The 19415-nt window shown below is 40.6% G+C and overlaps 3 protein-coding genes across 4 annotated transcripts in view; 2 read left to right on the top strand and 1 right to left on the bottom strand.

Moving 5' to 3' along the window:
• The window catches only part of LOC115628047 (glycine-rich cell wall structural protein), a 123461-nt gene that overhangs the window by 13567 nt on the left and 90479 nt on the right, over window positions 1–19415 (bottom strand). The window lies entirely within an intron of this gene.
• On the top strand, window positions 11419–12096 carry LOC115627950 (proteasome subunit alpha type-4-like). The gene has a single exon (XM_030523842.1). It carries the CDS (start codon window positions 11419–11421, stop codon window positions 12094–12096), a length of 678 nt encoding a protein of 225 aa, XP_030379702.1.
• Window positions 14592–15354, top strand: LOC115627949 (proteasome subunit alpha type-4-like). Its single transcript, XM_030523841.1, has one exon. The coding sequence runs from the start codon at window positions 14592–14594 to the stop codon at window positions 15312–15314; it is 723 nt and encodes a 240-aa protein (XP_030379701.1). The 3' UTR covers window positions 15315–15354.

Here is a 19415-nt window from a genome sequence, read left to right as displayed (position 1 = left end):
AACAGCAACAGCAACAGAAACAACAACAACAATAACGACGCTTTGCAAGGCATAAACCGAAAATTCACACTTGGTTACTTCCTTCATGACTTTGGATATTATTGTGGTTTATGTTAGTCGGCTGTCACTTGGCGCGCTGCCCTCCGCTCCTTCGCCACATTCACTACCCACTGCCCCCAGGTCCGCAGTCCGCAGTCCGCTGTCCACAATCCGCACTGTGTAGTCCGTAGTCCGCCGCCTGCCGCCTGCCGCCTGCCGCTGTGTGATGTATGACTCCATGAAATGCGATATATTCATGTTAAATTATTTTGCAAAAAAGGAAAGGAAACGAAAATGCCGCGGCCAGCGTTGAGCACTGACGATGGGGATGAGGACAATGGGAATGAGAAGGGGAAAGGGGAACGAAAACGAGCATGAGAACGAGAACGGGAACGAGAATGTGGACTCTGACGACAAGTGAGTGAGCAGCAGTTGCAGTTGCAGTCGCAGTCGCAGCCAGAGCGGAAGAGGCAACATTCGCACTTTAAACAACTTTAAACAAAGTTCGTGATGGGCCAACTGGGTGCCCAGTTAGTTGCAATTAAACAAACAATTAAAACTTTCAAATATTGTGACAGCATTTTCACAGTTAATTGCATGCTGGCCTCTCCTGCTTCCAGCTTCTTCTTCCTCTATTTTGCACGGCCAAAAAACTAGCGAGCCAACGAATGAAGTTCCATTCATTACGCTCCTGAATCATTTCAAAAACCATTTAAAAAAAAACTAGAAGTGAAATAAATGGAAACCTTTTCATTTGTAGGTGCACAAAAGTTGGCAACACATTTCCTTCTCTCTCCTTTTTTTTCAATTTTCATTCTTCCTGTGCCCACATTTTGCAATTGTCAAGTGGTGATGGCTCAGCAGCTGCTATTGGCTGACAAACTGATAGCCATTTGTCACCGGACGTAGGCCAAAGGGGGCGTGGCAGCGTGGCTGAGCACGCCGCATGTTTGCAGCATTTTGACAGCCAAACGTTTAATTAGCCAGCGCTACAGATTTTTTCCCCATTTCAGTTTTGTGTAAGGACGACATTTTTTGGCTTATTAAATTCCGGCAGTGCCCAAAAAAAAGAACACGAATGCACAACAACAACAGTATATGGGCATTCAGGGTATTGCCGTGTAGTAGGATAAAGATGGAGAGGGAGAGAGGGGGGAGAGTGGGGAGAGAGTGGGGAGAGAGTGGGGGAACGAGGATGACATTTTTGCTGACTGAGTAAAATGAAAAACGAAATCTTTGTAAGGGAGTTAATTAAAAACTTCAATGTAAGCCCAACGAGCCACACACATACACACACATGTGTGTGTATTTTTTTCTTCCTATTTTAAAAATATGACAAAAGGCGTTGCGTTGCTTTTGCAGTGAAATGAAAAAGAAAGAAAAAGAGAAACGGCCTAAAAGGCAAAACAAAAATCAGTTTGCCAGCCCAAAAATGGTTGTACTACGTACATACATACTTGTAGTACGAGTATGTTAGACAAGATGCACTTTAAACAGCCCTGCAGGGGAGTAAGATAAAGACTGAGTGTAGGACTGTTAACAAGATGTCAAATATCTACTGATAGCAGTCATCCGTGGAGTCATTCCTTCTTTTTAGAACTTATATCTAGATTCTTTAATAAGAGCGACCTAAAACTCTGGGACATTAGCTTACGTGAATCAATAATAGAATATGAAATTTGTTTGCATGTATAGCTTAAATTTTTTGCTTAATAATTAAAAGTGCCATCTAAGTAGAAGAAAAGGTATTTAAACGGTGTCTCGGATTTGCTAAAACGGAACACAAGTCAAGAAAAGACTTGATACCTGGCTTGGTCTTCCAATTACTTGTATATCGAATTTATTTTTATATTGTTCTGCTCCAGTTGTGTTCTTTTTTTTAACTTTATGCGTTAAAAATTTAATAATTAATCAGGACTCTCATAGATCTGTGATTATTATTATTATTATTGTACATATCAGGCAATGAAGCACTCAGCTGATAAATAAAATAAATTTAAATGAAAAAGTAAGGCAGAGCTCACATAAAATTTCGTGTAATTAAATTGAAATAAATCATATTAAAAGTTCAATTGGGCGTGCACGTGATTTTAATCAACAACGAGAGTGTGCAACACACACACACACACTCACACACACACACACACACCCACACACATACAGGTCTCCATATACGCACACACGAATGAGAACATCAAATATTTATGCTTTGGCTGGCAATTTGGCAGCAGCCGAAAAGTATGCAATTAATTTAAACTGTTTGGCAAAAACAAAACTGGTCGAAAACACATCGTCAACAACAACACCAACAACAACAGTACAGCAACCAACGTACATACATCAGGAAATGGCGAAGGGGACAGGAAGTTGAAATGTAACACAGCCTCAAGTGCCACTTTTAATTTATTTTGAAGTGCGCATGTATTTGTATGTTTGCGTGAATGTGTGTGCGCGTGTATGTGTGTGTGTATGTGTTTTTTTTTTGTGCGGGGGTGAGTGTGTTGGCAGGCAGCTGTTGTAAATGCTTTAATTAATTAACAAAAACTACAAGTACTACTGTTGCGCGACAGCAACTGTGAGAGCGAAATGTTCATTAAAACGACAGTTTTAAAAGGTCAGAGCGACATGAAAAGTTTGCCGGCAGGGATGCCTAAACGTGTGCAATACTCGTACAACAATTCCAGCTACATATTTGCAGAGAAGAAAAATGAATCGAATGATGAATTACACGCACATTTGCACTTGGCATCAACGCGAACTGTAACAGGAACGGCTGCATTATTAGCGTACAGACGAGCCACATCAGCAACAGCGAGGTCCAATGATTGATATTGTTACTTTTGATCAAATTAGGAACAGGGAATCAAATATGCATCAAATATCCAGGAATGGTTAGCTGCGTAGCTAAGCATTTTGTTGATAAAATAAAGAATTTAAAGAAAAAAAAAAATAACAAGGAGAACTGAGCAAAAGCTGTTGTGAAAAGGAAATAAACCGTATTGAGGTACGGTATACGTAAATATCTTCAATCTGTTTAAGTACGAGCAAATACAAATTCAATATTATTTTGTAGACCTCGGTCCCAGGATTGGTTTACTGTACAGAAAACAGGTTTGGATATTGAAATATTAACCAACGGCAATCACTGCATCTTCCAGATTGTTTACATAGTTAATTCAATTCGTTCTATGCGATCCGTCTATACAATCGTAATTCATTACTTGTATATCTAAACGAAATTTTAGAAACTTTCCTCTGCCTTAAATCATATTAATTATAACCATGCTACCAGAATCCTCTTCTGCACAGTGCTCCTCCTTTTCATATGAATCAGCTAACCGCTGACATTTTTGGCTTAAATATCATTTGAAATGTAATCGAAATCTTATAAAAAGTTATTGGCCAAGCCAATGGGTTCGCAATCCTTTTATTCTTGTCGCTAATAGCAACGCACAAAACATGAGGAAGAAGTAGCTGAATATTGCTCGACTTATGTTCTCTCTTGTTTGAGCATCAATTCTGTCTAAATAAAATAAATGATGTATTGCTTATTATTTTTTTAATTGAATCGCTTTTTGGTTTCAATTCATAGATTTATGTAATCGTACCATTTCGTTTGTGTCACGCATCAACTGGCCATCAGCATCAGTTATGTTTAACAAATACCAGTTTTTTGTTTTTCTTTTTTTTTTTTTTTGTGCATAAACATTGTCGGTACACATAATGTAGTTTGCAATAGCAAGCCATTCATTCTATTCACATACGGGTGTGTTGGTATTCTAGTGACTGTCTATCTAATATTCACACACTATCGCTCCGCAACTGCTCTAATTGCCGTACAATTCAACAATAACACGTTTTAAACAGAACTATAATTTTATTTTGCCGATGAGGCGATGCATATTTATTTCAACGACCGCAAAATGTTTACTCTGCAAAATGTTTGCTGTTATTGGAAGAGCAGTAGTTGTTCCTGTTGTTGTTATTGTTGCGATTGTGCTGCTGGCATATTGTTAGTTGCTGTTGTTGTTGTTGCTGCTGCTGTTATTTGAGAGACCATTGTTGTTGTTGTTGTTGTTGTTACTGCTGTCATTACATGCGACTTCTTTTATTAGTTTACTATGGTCACATATTTGCGTTCAGTTTTTGGTCAAAATTCACTCTGCGGTTACTGCGGCGAGTCCCTCAGTCCCTCAGTCTCTCAGTCTGTCAGTCCCCCAGGACCTCCGTTCGTTCTCTCCTCCCACATGTGCCGGAAAATGTGCAAATTATTTATTATATCTAACATGCTCGATGCAATTTGCATGTTGTGTGAATAGCCGTTTAATTTTTGGCAGCTGAGAGATAAAGAGAGCAATTGCTACGTTTTGATGAAAATTCATGAAAAATGCTAGAGAGACAGACTTTAATTTTCCTTGAAAACTTGTGCATGATTTATGCAAGGTTTTTTCATAACTGCTTCAACATTTGAAGACCCAGGCGGCAATCCTTTGGCAATCCTGGCAGATTTGTTAAGTCAGAGCTGCTCTCGGGTAACTTAATAAACGACTTTATTAGTAAATGAAATGCCATCATGCAACACAAATAAGCTGCAGACTCGACCTTTTGGCCAGCAAAGCTATTTGTTGATGTTGATGATGCTGACGTTGCTGTTGTTGCTGTTGTTGCCATTGTTTGCAACTCCTGGCCTCTGCGACACTATGCAAATCGAAGGGTCGCTGTAGTGTAGTTGTTGTTGCTGCAACTCCTGCCTAGACTGCTCAGTCAGGCAAGAGAATTGTTTGCATCCTTGCATTGGCAAGGCCCTGCACTTTGTAGCAGCAACGAAAACAACAACAATAGCCAAGTAAATGTAGAAGGCAGCAACTGCTAACGGATTTAAGTGGATTACAACGGCAACTTGTTGGCAGCCATTGGCAGAAAAAACTGCAGCAAAGTTCAATAGTTGTCTGATTTTCGATATGACGACGACAATAACAACAACGAGCACGGGGAGGACACAGAGTGCATCGAGAAGGAGCAGACAAAGCAGCCTCGGGTTCGTTGTCTGCTCGAGTGCAGTCCCTGTGCGAGTAGCATCAGAAATTTATGCTCTTACATTTACTTACAGGCTCTTAAGATGCCCGGAATGCGATAGGCCGGGCCAACGACAAAGGCATGCCCAGCAATTGCCCGAGTTCGCCGCCACACTGCGTATGCGTAATCAAATCTCATTTCAGGCGAAAAACAAGGCACAGGGCGAAAATAATTGTATTCACTGTTGTTGGTAATTTTTTTCACACATATGAAAGATCTGTAACTGCGGATACGAATAACTTGGAGTAAATATTCGAATAAAAAGGTACTTTTTTATTTGTTTTGAATCTCTTAGCGAGGGTTTGAACGCTACTCGTATGTAATACCTACTCGTACTCATCAGTTTGATGCTGGTGCCAATAGATTACATATGAAGAAATATGTGGTCGATTCTGATAAATTGAAATGTTCACGATTATTATCTATACTCGTATATATTATTTGGTAAGCCCATCAAATGCACGCAAAACTTGAAGCTACACGATGAAAAATTCGATGGAACTTTTCAATACTTTATTGAAAAGATAATGAGCAAGTACAGGCATTGATATAGTGGTGGCATTCAAAGTCAAAGATGTAGCAAGAGGCAACATTTTACAGCTGCTTTTCTTGTTGTTGCTGCTGTTTCATTGAGGCGCATAATTTAAAACTCCTGCAAGTGCAATTTAAACTTTCTTCGTTTACAGGGAATGTCCGTCGCTAAAATTGTTTGCGCTCAACACTCGTCGCTCGCCGCTTGGCTGCCTCCTTTTTCTTCTCTAATTTCGTCTTGGCACTTCCTTCATTCTATTTTTATTTTCATTTCTACGCTCTTGCACTGCAATTTTCCTTTTTAGTTAGTTTTACAGCAAATAATAACTCGCGCTTGCCTGCTGCTTTGACTAAGAAATGAAATGATTACAGCATAGGCGCCTCCACTCCAACTCCCTTACACCTCCGCGCACCCACTTTTCTTTCCCCTTGGCTGACAATATTCGACGCCTGCTGCACATTGCTTAAAGCGCAAAAAGAAATTAGTCTCGCACTTGAGTAAACTTTATTACAAGACTTTGTCTGGGAAGTGTTCAGAAAAGGGCACGAAATGAGAAGCGCTAATCATTTTGAGCCTAAAGTAAGTAGAGCTCGTGAGCGCTTTACAACACTTTGTATTCTAGTTTCTGGATGGGTAGTTGGCTAAACTTACATTACTTGTATAATTCAGCCACAATTAAAATAGACTGAAGAGGTATTACTGACTCAGAGAGCACACATATAAACAACATATCTAAAACCAACAGCTATGCGGCTTGCGAAATTTGAAATTTCAAAGTAATATAATAATAATATATACAGACATGATCAGTTTTTATACCCTGTACCCAAAGGGTACAAGGGTATATTAGTTTTGTGCGAGTGCACATGGAACACACAGAAGGAGGCTTGGTGGACCCCACAAAGTATATATATTCTTGATCAGCATGACAAGCCGAGTCGATATAGCCATGTCCGTCTGTCCGTCTGTCCGTCTGACCGTCTGTCCGTCTGTCTGTCCGTCTGTCTGTCCGTCTGTCTGTCTGTATGAACGCAAGGATCTCCGAAAGTATAAGAGCTAGAATAACCAAACTTGGTATACAGATTCTCCTGAGACCGAGAAAGGACAAGTTTGTTCATTTTTTCTGATCCAACCCCCCACTCCCCCCCTATTACCAATTTTCTATAACTCCCATAATTCTTGGAATTTTAAACTTAAATTTGGTAGTCACATTAGGTTAGTAATTATATATCCGTATACCAAGTTTCATTATGATAGAATGATCAAAAAGAAAGTTATAGCCATATAACCAGGCCCAATGCACACATACATACATATGTACAAGTACACAAACACGCATAAGGCACGATTCTGATGTAAATGTAAATGTATGTATGCATGCATGGAATATTTTATATTTAATTAGTTAATATTTAGTTAATTAATTAAATTAATTTAGTTAATTAATTAAATTAAATTAATTAATTAATTAAATTACTTTTTTGTGGGGTGGTACAGGGTATTTAAGAGTTGAGCCTGCTCGACTTTAGCATTCCTTTCTTGTTCTCAATCTGTTTACTGCAATCAGTTTATTACAATCTGTAATTTTGGGGAGTTCTTTGTGCCATTTTGATAAGAGATTACGAATTGAATTATAGCCCCGTCGATGGTCAAATATAAACATAATGTTGTTTCCAAGTAAGTCGATTCATTTGGAAGGATAACAAAAATCTTCTCAACTTCTTTGAAATATTTTACTCACTGACCTATCAACTGATACTCGTGCCGCGCTATTTATATTTTGCTCAATTTTAATCAAATCTCCATCAAAATCGACCTCAACTTAAGCATTTACATTTTGCAGTTTAGCGGAAACAAGTGCTGGCTGCTGTTCGAGAATCAGAGTTCCTCGCACTCTCTCGCCCATCAACTACCTTCGAGTATTGTCGTCGATGAAGCGCAGCCGACGTAGTGGGCTTCAACTCTCAAGTTGGCCGAATTGCTTTTGAAAACAAAATCGAGCCACTTGAAAGTAATAAAATTGAACCGAAGCGATAGGGGAGGGGTAGAACGAGGGGCCCTATAGTTCTCCCCATTTTTGGTTGCTAGTTGGGGTCTTTCTGGTGTTAGTGGTATTTTGGATTTATTATGCACATTAATGCCTGTCACTGCCATAATATCGGATATAAGCAGAGGTGTTATCTTTGAAAGCAATATAATCAATGTGTTTGGCCTGAAAACTCTGAAATCGAAGAACAAAAAGAACTCATCACACGTCATAACTATACAATTTTTTAATCAAGCAATAATATGGTTAATAATCCGGTATTACTTTTAGGCATATTTTTAGTGGGAACAAGCTACTAAGTTGAATTAGCTTGTAATCGAAGGGCATAGTTGGTTTCACAAAACAGGTTCCTGTCGATTGTGGCTCAGCTCATTAGCATTTCACATTCAGTTCAATCGAAAGTGCTTTTAAAACTATTTCTGTTGCTGACTCCAAGTTTTAATAACTTGAGCTGAACACTATGGAGTTAGCGTGCAACTGCTCGAGCGAATTTTAGAGTAAAGCCATCTTTAATTTTTAATCGAAGTTGAAATATTTATCACGGCCGCCTCCCAAATTTAATCAAGCGCCAAACGTGGCTGCAAAACTAAACAAAAATGGCGGCAGACTTGTGTGTGTGTTGCTTAGCATGTGTGTGTATATATGTATGTATACTATATTAGTTGAGGTAGCAGAAAATTAATTAAGTTGAGAAAATGTCAACCCGGCGCTGCTAGCGTGCTACTCGTTATTTTTTTTTTTTCATTATTTTTTTATTTTTTTTTTGCAGCTGCCATTTGGTGCAGTAGTTTGTGTGTTGTACGTTCATTTTTCCCCTTTTACCTTTGTTAAGTTCTAGAGGCGCACACACATATATATATACATATATACCTACTATATGTACATATATAGGAGTACATACTCACCTACAGAGCGTTGGTGCAGCGGGCTTGTGATTTAATACCGACAACGTGTGCTTCAAAATTTGTGGTTTGAATAGCAGCTAACTTTATTTTATGATAAGTTTATAATGCTCGCAGACATACACACACACAAATGCACATGCACATACACATGCACATAGAAGCACACACATCGTACAGATGGGAATTACCGTATATAAGGCCACTAGCAATGGCGAAAAGCAAAAGCCAAAGCAAAAGCCAAATCATAAAACCAAGCTCACATGCACATTCAAAAAGCTGCGAGCTTTGCAGTTCTTCCCTTTTACCTCAGTGCTCCTATACACACATATCTATATACAAATGTGTGTGCGTGTGTGTGTGTGTGTGTGTGTGTGCATGTTTTTTTAACTCTGATGTTGTAAAATTTGTTAAAATTGCACTAAAATGCAGCAGCCGGCAATGCCGTTGGGCAAAGTGTCTCTGAATACGTCGTGTGAAAGGAAATTATATTAGAAATTGTTTGCGCAGCGCCAACGGCAGGTGGGGCGGTGGTATTGGGAGGTATACTTGTATGTACGAGGATACCACCTGATCGCACGGAAGAGCATTGAGTGAGTGCACAAAGGTGCTAAAGTGGCGCGCTTGTCTCTAGAGTGAAAGCAACCTTCTCCCCCATCCACTCTCCCTTCTGCCCCTCCTTAAAGGCCTACACTGGATGCATTTAAAATTGGAACTGAAGTGCAAGTCCTTTCACACTTTGAGCAATTCTTGCCACGCATGCCAAACAATCAAAAGTTAAACCCTACGTAACAGTCAAAATGAAGAAGAAAAGAATGTGAATGGAATAGAATAGAAAAGAAAAGAAAAGAACGACTGAACAGAATGCAGAAGAGCAACTTGCCAAAAAGTGGCTTATGACCGGACACATCGTGGGTGGAGGTGGAGGTGGAGTAGGGGGGTAGTTACTGGATTCTGGATTCTGGAACTGGCTAGACAAACATCGAGTGAAAAATTTTCAATTTTGTATGCAAAACTGTGACACAGCTTGATAGTCACGCACAGCAAATGGAGAAAGGGGAATGGGCAATGGGCAATGGCAATGGCAATGGCAATGGCAGTGGTTGTGCGGAGTGTGAATGCGGGGAGAGCCATAAGGATGATGATGTTGCTCCAGCTGCTCCTTTTACTGATTTTGTGTGCTGATAGGCGCAAAAAGTCAAATTGTGGCAGCCAATTAACAGTGACAACGACAACGCCCCCGGCATCTCTCTCTTTCTCTCTCTCCTCTGGGCTGGGCTGGGCTAGTGTGGTGTGGTCTGGTCTGAGCAGGACGAGGGCAGGGTGTGGAGGGTTGTGGTGTGGAAGGGCAGTTAAGAAAAGCGAACGACACACTGACAATGCTGGGCAATGAGTTTTGAGGCGCATCGGCCAAAGGGCGACAAGTCAAACAAACTGGCAAACTGCGCACACAATGACCGTGCAAAAGACGGCAAGGAGGACGACGACGGTGACGAGGACGATGACGAGGAAGGGTTAAGCAGTGACAAAGGGACATGCTCGTCCGCCCGGCCGTTTATAAAGTTGACAAAAACCGTTAGGCGATAATGATCTGGCAGTTTTGCGCTATCAGCGACACAGAAACCAACCGAGCATTCCACCAACCCAGCAGCCAGCCACGCATCCACAATCCTTAGAGAAACACCAGTCGAATAACCCAAGCAAATGTTTGTGTTCAACTTGTTCACAGTAACAACTCGTTAAGATGCACCAAAAGCCAAAGCGTTATTTACACAAATGACAGTAAATAATACTTTTTTGTTCAGTTGTTTCTGCTCTTCAAAATGTTAAAAAAAAAAAAAAAGATGATTCTTTTAGAGTTCAAATGAATGTTAAAATTTATATGCAACAACGATTTTGATTAGACTTTGGAATATCTTTCTATACAAACTCAAAACTATCGATTTGCTTCAGATATCTTTATAAACAGAAAACTTGTCCTTATAATATTGACGTTTCAACCGATCGCTCCCATGGCAGCTATCTGATATCGTTAGCCGATATTGTTGAAACTTAAGATTATGGTGACAGGATTTTCTTTAGATATCTAGGTAAGCAAAAAATTATCCTGCTAAGAGTGATACCAGCTATACCAGATAATGAAGCTATCTATGGTTTGTAGTGAATTTTCTTTGGACAGATGGGCGAACCGATTGACTCCTCCCATCATGCTGATGTTCATATAAAATATATGTACAAGTATATGCGGTTTCCTACTTCATTTGAGTTACATTTTGTATGAAAACGTAATATTCATTCAAACCAAGAATTTGAATTTAATTTGAAAATAGGCCTTGATAGGTAGAATGGAGACAATACAGAAACTTACAACTATTTGTTAGCAATACATTTTGGAAGATATACAAGTAGTGGGGAGAACAGACAACCGAACTACTTGTATTCTGCTGCTCATATACGAGTACATAGAGATGAAACAAAGTCTACCTTCCACTCTGCAATCAGAAAAGTTTCTTTCGAAGTCGTTCTGTCATTCGGCAGACAAATGAAATTGCAATTTGGTGGAATTGGGAAAGCGTTCAAGGAAGCCAAAACAGAGAAAAGTGCTTATACTTGTAATACTGACAATAGTAATGCTCAACAATATTACAAGTATTCCAATGTCGGTCTACAGGTTTTATATTTTGTCGGAAGCGTTCACCTGTCAATGCCTGAACGTAAAATATACACATACATATGTATATTGTAGAAAACGTAAGTGTTCAACGAAACGCTTAGATTTATATACAATTTTGAAACAAATTAAATTTTGCTATTTGCCAGTGATGGCGAATCCCCTGGCGGAAGCTAACCTCATCAAAGTCAAATACGCCTTTCAGATCGTCTCGGAGGCCGGCCTGTGCTTGGGCATCAAGGCCAAGGATGGCGTCCTCATAGCCGTAGAACGATCAATGGAGTGTCGAAACACTCCGTCCCAGAAGATATTCCAGGTGAATGACAATGTGGTCTGTGCCGTGACGGGCGTCCAATCGGACGCCTCCCTTCTGATGAAGCAGGCGCTCATGAGTGCCGAACGCTACGAAAGTCGCCACAGGCGACCCATGTCCTGTGCAGAGGTGGCATTCGAGCTGAGTGATGCGAAGCGCACCTACAACCAGGCCGACCAACTCTGGACCTTGGCCGTATCCATACTCTACATGGGCTGGGACGCCAAATGCTGTTATCAACTGATACAGTCTCATCCCAACGGCTCCTACACTGGCTGCAAGTCGGCATGCATTGGAAACAAATTCGACATTGTATCGGCCATGCTGAGGCAGGAGTTGTGCGGCATTGAAGCCATCACCTTGGAGGAAGCCAAACAGCTGGCCATCAAAGTTCTGAGCAACAGCTTCGCCGACTTTTCAGCAGCCAACTACGAAATAGCTACTTTGCAGCGTGCTCGCAGTAGAACGGTCTACGATGTGCTGCGAGGCGCCGATGTGAACAAGCTAATTAGGTAGAGCGGGAATTGGGAGTCCTTTACAGCGATAAAAACCACACCAAACAAGCACATGTCTGCGCAAAACACACATACACACTTGTCACATGAAAATTAATAAGTTTATTGCTTACTGTTTTGCTGTTAATTAAAATATTGTACTAAAAGAAACATCGTGGGTTCTTGATTGCTAGCAAATATTGCAAATATTGGGCTTAACATTTATTTTATTAAATATTTATTTATGTCAACAAACATTGTCGACATAAGAACAATTAGCTAGGCAGGCCTAAGTAGGAGGTAGTAGGAAGGCCTTTGGTAGGATAGTCGAAAAAGGTCTCTCTATTTATAAACCAGTTAACCATTAAAGGCTTTCACTCAAACAGTCTGGGCAAATATTCAATTATTAACTGATGGTATAGAGGAATTTATTAAGAAACAATTTCATAGACTGAAGGCATATTAAGACTCAAACATTTATTTTTTCAAATTCCAAAATAATGCACTACATTTATGGCCATAAAGATTCGAAACCAACCGCAGTTTCTTTGCACAAACCCTTTTAAAAACGTATGAAAGATCAGCCTGAAATGTTGCAATCGAAAACAGGAAATGAGAGGATGAGTCAAATACGAGGCAAATAATTTAAATAAATTAATAACAATTGTCAGATACGAGTATTATATGAGATATGAAAAAACCCGCTGACTAGTGGACTGCAGCATCTCCATGTCAGGACAATGACGTGCGCCTGCCTGGCCGGAAACGTGCGAGCCAGTTCCGATTGCTTTTGGTGTGTGCTTACTGTATTCATATACAAGTATGTGTGTACATATGTATGTATATATACTCTAGTAAAGTAAGGGTATGTATGTGTGTGCGTTGCACGCATTGCTGCATCAACACTTTTACTTTTGTCTGACCCGGCACGAGCTTAAATCACAGCTAGATGGCTCACGTGCCGCCACAGAGATCTGCAATGGCCATGCAGAGGCCAAGACGAACAGGAAGACGAAGGGAAGGGCCCACAAACAATTTGGTTGCACGACGAGCGTGAAATTTAATGTTAAAGCCAAATGGCATGCCATTGTGACCTAACTAGCGCAGGAGACCCCTAGCACCTAGCTACTATGTAGATTATAGCCACTCCCCTGACCCAGCACATGGGCACTAAATTGAGTCAAGAGACGTCGCTGACGAACTTCGGTGCTAATGAACAGATAAAGGCGACTGGGGCGAATGGGGCGAACGGAGATTCGCGGCACATCAAAAGCGTGCCCCTAATAGGCACAAGGCCAGATGGCAACAAAGCAACGCAGCAACTGAGCTGCAGCTGCAGCAGCAGCAGCAGCAGCAGCTCATTAAAAAGTAAGCGGGGCGAATAAAGCCAGCGACGATGACGACGATGGTGCCTAGGATGAGCATTAGGATGGATATGGGGATGGGGATGAGGATGAGGATGGCAACAACAATGTGCAGTGCCTTATGCAAAACAACAGGACTAACAGCCAAGAGCCGAGAGGCAAGCGCCAAGCAACAAGAACTGGGCTAAATATCAAAAAGGAGAGCAGCGAGTACAAGCTGGGCGAGCAGTGTGGTCGTGGTCGTAGATGGGGCGATGGGGAGGCAGTGACAGCAAACAGAAGGCAGTAAGTGAGCTGCAGCGACAGCAGGAGCAGCAGGAGCAGCAGCAGCCTTGAACCGTTTTCCCCCTTACGCATTTGCAGCTCATTTCGGGCCAGGCCAATAAAACGCACTCTCCCGTCCAAATGCACTGCCATTAGAATGGAGCTGCAGCAGTAGAAAAATGTGAATCAAAGCATTACCGCGGACTGCAGCTTCAATTTATGAAAATGCTCCAATTCGAAACTCCCCATTACCCCTTAGGAGTTAAAGTGCCAAATAGTGTTCGATAATACAATTTGGCAGGGCAGTTCAATACGATTATTTGTTTAAAAGCTGTGCTATATTTTGAATAAGACCCATGCCACCACTCATTAGTGAACAATTAACAAACTTGGTTTGTGTAATCTATACAAGAATTCAAAGAAGAAATGAATGCTAAACGCAACTCTTAAATACCCTGTACCACCCCAATTTGGAACATTATATTGAGCCGGGTTAAGGCGGGCAATACTGGCTAGTTAGAAATAAGAAAGATAAAAAAATAGAACTAAATCGGCAATATATAATTGCCTGCAAATTTCCACCCATCGCTTTGTATTTAGTTTACTGAATCACACATTTTTTAACTGTTGACATTATAAATTTGTAGTGAGCTTTATATTATATGAATTATATTTTTTTCTTTCCGCAATCTTGTGTCTATAGGTTTCTTTTTCAAATCTGAAATGTATTGCTTGTGAACGCTAATAAATACATGAGCTTTGCTTTTACAACACTACTGCGGCTACTCTACAACGGCTCCAGTAAACACTGATTGTTATCGATAAGCTCAAAGATTTCGACGACATCGACGCTTCGAATTGAACAAATTATCACAATTTAAAAATATAGATGGAATTCTCATACATAGTGGAACGATCTGTGGAGGACGCTAACAGCATTAAGATTGACAACGCCTATCGCTTCGTAGCCCAATCCGCTATGTGTGTGGGCATCAAGGCCGAGGACGGCGTTCTCTTAGCCGCTGAACGTGAATTTGTAGGTTCTAGTGTCGCGACTGCACCCCATTCCACATATTCGCAGAAGATTTTTCAGATCAACACTAACGTTGTCTGTGCCTTGGCTGGCTTGTCGTCCGATGCTTTGGCTTTGATAAAGAAGGCTCGCGAGATGGCGCAGATCTACGAAGAGCACGTTAACGAGCCCATGCCGTGCACATCGGTCGCCACCCAGCTGTGTAATGCGAAGCGGACCTACATCGAGGCTGGGGGACTGCATGTTTTCGCTGTCTCTATACTCTATATGGGTTGGGACGCAAGGTACGGCTTTCAGCTGCGTCAGTCCGAGCCTTTTGGATACCACTCGGAATGCATGGCCACGTGCGTGGGCAAGAACTCTAATGTTGTCATCAGCATGCTGCATGAGGAGCTGGCCGGCAAGGAGAAAATCATGCTGGATGAGGCCAAGGATGTGTTAGTCAAGGTGCTTGACAAGGCAGCCCCCGATTTCAAGCCAGAGAACTTCGAGGTGGCCACCTTGCAGCGTGTGGGTGGCACTACAGTCTACGAATTGTTCGATGTCGCCGAAGAAGAGGAGCTCGTCCAGCAGACCTAGATAAATAATTGCAGTCGCATATCATCCACACAAATGAATTCCGTGTTATAACAATAAATGCTTTAATCAATATATTTAACAACTTCATTGAAATATTATTATTATATATTATTATTTCAGCTGGATATGACCAATTTAATTGTCTTGTAAGTTTTCCCAAGGTTGCATTTTCAAACGGGCAAAGGTGTTCATTCATTAAAACCTTTCGTTATCTTATTACAGTGGTTTTCCAATTGAGTTCAATGTCTACAACTATGAACAATTTTGAATAATTTCATTAACAATTCCTAGTGGCAAGAAATTGAGTAAAGACAGCTAAGGATTTAGGTTTTGCTTATTGAAGGTCTCTCTATATAATTTCCAACTAAAATTACATAATATTATAAATTGGAAAAATATGATTGTAGTTTTATTTCCTTAACCGAGGTGTTGAAGATATTCAAAAATATATTCAACCTTTTTCTGGTGTTTGTAAATTAAAAGTTATTTTACCTATCGCGTTATAAAATTTATTATTATTAATTATAATATAATGTTCTTCATTTAAGTTGTTAATGTTTGGGCTTACAAAGTTTTAATAACAAACTCATTTGGTTTCGTTAACTTTTCGTTAAAAACGAAAACACTCAGCTCATAATTCAATGTAGTTGTAATTGTTCGCTATAATGCTAGGAAACATGAGCATTCGCATTGAACGAAATAACTCCTAGATCAGCATCCTTATTTTATTTAAATGATGTGTTAATATAACTATTTTACTTGATATGCACTATATTGCAACAAATTTAATCTTAAGTGCGTCTTTCTGCTGATTTGTGGGCCACATACTCGTAGGCACAATAGTTGCATTCCCCATTCAAGATGCATAGGAATATATATGTGAAGTGCTTTGGAAATGGCTGTGCAACGATTTAATTGCATTGTCTGTTCCACATATGGCCCATTTAGTGGTTTTTATTGGTTTATAGGTCGCGCAGTCGCAGCTAGCGATATAAATCCAAACAAATGGGCCCCGCGGCAGGCCACGCGCCCACACACATACATCCATATACACATATGTACCGCGTTTGTGTATAAACATACTAACGAATACGTCAAGTATGAATGTATTTGTTTATATATGTATGTATGTGTACAGATATATCCATAACTGTCAAGCTGAGCTGCTGCTGACAGCATGTCGTTGATTAAAACTTATTTAAAAGAAGCAAATTGCTGCCGCAAATCAAAAATAAAACCGCACAAGGTTGGACGAGCACAGTTGCCAGTGACTGAAGGGATCGCTAGTGGGTGGGCGAGGCGCGGCGAGGCGAGGCGAGGCACGGTCGAGGGTGCACAACTTTTTGATGCTCAGCTTGCAGCAAAAATTTAATTTGAGCCAAGCATAACACACACAAGCACACCCACACCCACACACAGACAACAACATCATGAAGCTGACGACAACAAAAATAACAAAAACAAATTGAAATGCATACAAAGCACAAACAGCTGTGTGTGTGTGTGGATGGGTGGGTTGAGTGTACGTGTGCGTATTTGTGTGTGTGTGTGTGTGTGTGCTGAGGCAAAACAAAAAGGCGCGCACAAAAAGAGCAACCAATTTCTTCTTAGAATTTGCATCATATATCTATTTGTCAACAGCAGGCAGTCGGCAGTCGACAGTCAGCAGTCAACAGACGGAGCAGTTGGCATAAAAAGCGACGCTGCAGTCGCAGCTAACGTCGTCGTTGACGCTGCAGTCGCCGCTGTCGTTGCAATTAAATGAACGCACAGAAGTATGCAATGGAAATGGAAAATGTTGTAAATAAAATGACTGAGAGGCAGCCTTACAGTTACTGTTACAGTTACAGTTACATGCAAATATTAAGCAGAGATGAGATTTTGGGGCCAAGCGAGCGAGAGTGAGAGCAAAGAGGTGGTGAGGGGGTGAGGGGGAAGGAGGGAGGGCAAAGATTTGGCAGAGCACGTGGCTAAGTAAAAAAGACGGCAGACAACAGACAAAAGCGGAACATCGAGCATGGAACATGGAACATGGAACATGGCACGTGGCACGTGCAGACAGACACATAAAAGCGGCAAGAGCGGCGCTTATGCGCGCTACGTGCACTCAACACCTGCTCGATGGCACCTCTGCCCCCGCTCTAGCCACTGCTCGAGCCACTGCTGTCCCTTTGAATCCACCAGCACATGAACATGTGTGTGTGTGTGTGTGTGTGTGTGTGTGTGTGTGTGTGTGTGTGTGTGTGTGTGTGTGTGTGTGCCAAGTGCTGGCTGCAATTGCAATTGAAAGTGATAATTTCATTGCATCCATAGAGTCAGACACTGGCACCCGCATCTCCTGCTCCTGCTCCTGCCCACTATCTGTGCAGGAGCACGTGCTTGGCAGAGCCAGCAATGCGCAAATCAGACTTAACACATGAGACACCGAGCAAACGGTGCGTAGCACGGACTTTCCGACCCAGCCAAGCAATGCTCCAAGGCAAGCCAAACCAAGCCAAGCAAAGCAAACCAATTGGGTCATAATTGCCTCCAACTACATACGCCTTCGCCTTTGCCTGCGCCTTTGCTGTTGCCAATGAGTTTAGGGCAGCCGTAAATTGTGAATTTTGAGGCGCATTAAAGCAGGACGAGCTCACTCAGGCATGCATGGGGCTCGCAAGTGTACAGCAGCCGACAAAATGCATATGTAATCAACGATCTAGACGCTATTTTAGAAACATGGCACGTCCATTAATTGATATACATACTCGTAAACGAGCTTTAAACGGTTCCCCGAATTCAGAAGGCCACAGCTGTAGGCTAACAACAACCAATTATACATTAAATATTTGTTGACGTTTGGATGACGGTGTGAAAAATTTGAGTGATTTTAATTAGCAGTCAAAGTATCGCATAAATACATTAATTGAGCTCAAATATTTATGTACTAAAGCAGCTAGCTAGCTTGTTCATGAACAAGAAACTTCAAAATGTACATATCATATCACTTCTATGTATACTAACATTTTAATTTCTAACGTTAAGGATGACGTTAAATGTTTGTAAGAAAGTAAATGCAATTACGTATGCTAAGGCGTATGTGAGCGTGAGGTGAACGGCTCTTCTATTTGAGAGACGTTATACGAGTACAATAAACGTCCAATGGAATAATTTGCAAGACAGGACAGCTGACAAAGGCTTTAATCTTCAATCGTTCAGTGTGGGGCTGTTGAGGAGCAACGAAGGAGAACTCACTTAGCCAGAACATGATTTTCTGTCTATTTCCAAAGCTGAATAATGTTTTAGACTGTGGCTATATTGTTGTGTGTTCTAGCACACGGTTGCAGGTGCTTGCTTGGTTTTTGGCTTGAATTTAAATGAATTATCATTTTATATACATATTTATGATCAAATAGACAAATTGGCAGTGTGCTATTATTAAGGGAATATGCCATATAAATTAATAACTCTGCACCTAAACACTGCAAACGAAAGGAGTGAAACGAACTGTGATTAAAATGTACATGTCTAGTATTAGCTGCTGGGCAACGGGTATTTTGCTCCAAAAGAAAAAGTTGTTCAGTGGAAAGCTAAGTGCTATTATAAATAACAACAAAATCATAACCAAGAATGTTGGGTTCTGCAGTTTCCCACAAAAGAAAAGTGTCATTAGAAGATCAAAATACAAGCGACTTGAAGAGCAATGGCAACATACATACATATATCATCATATACCCGTATAGCTTAAATTCACATAAACGCGAAACAAGGAAAATGCGGTCCTCTAGGAGGACCAATGCAAACAGACAAGCCTGGCCCATAACGAAGTCGCTTAAATTATTTCTAAAATAAGAGTAGGAGTAGGAAAGAATAAATGTCATAGGATAGGAATGGAAAATTAAGCAGAGCATCAAGTAAATGGAAATATATAATTTATTAGAAGCATACTAGTATTTACGAATTATAATAGGGGTAATAAAATTAGAATGATGTGAAAAATTCAAAATGTATATATATACAAGTATTTATAGATAAGATGAAAAATATAACTATAAATTGATCTAAATCAGCAATATATAATTGCCTGCAAATTTCCACCCATCGCTTTGTATTTAGTTTACT

Source organism: Scaptodrosophila lebanonensis, unplaced genomic scaffold (genome assembly GCF_003285725.1).
Source record: "Scaptodrosophila lebanonensis strain 11010-0011.00,11010-0021.00 unplaced genomic scaffold, SlebRS2 tig00000098-arrow-pilon, whole genome shotgun sequence".
NCBI lineage: Eukaryota > Metazoa > Arthropoda > Insecta > Diptera > Drosophilidae > Scaptodrosophila > Scaptodrosophila lebanonensis.
The sequence above is the reverse complement of the archived record's forward strand: the minus strand, read 5'-3'. Positions and strand labels throughout refer to the sequence as shown.

Coding starts and splice junctions, on each gene's coding strand:
- LOC115627950 (XM_030523842.1), top strand. CDS start 11,419: ATGGCGAATCCCCTGGCGGAAGCTAACCTCATCAAAGTCAAATACGCC.
- LOC115627949 (XM_030523841.1), top strand. CDS start 14,592: ATGGAATTCTCATACATAGTGGAACGATCTGTGGAGGACGCTAACAGC.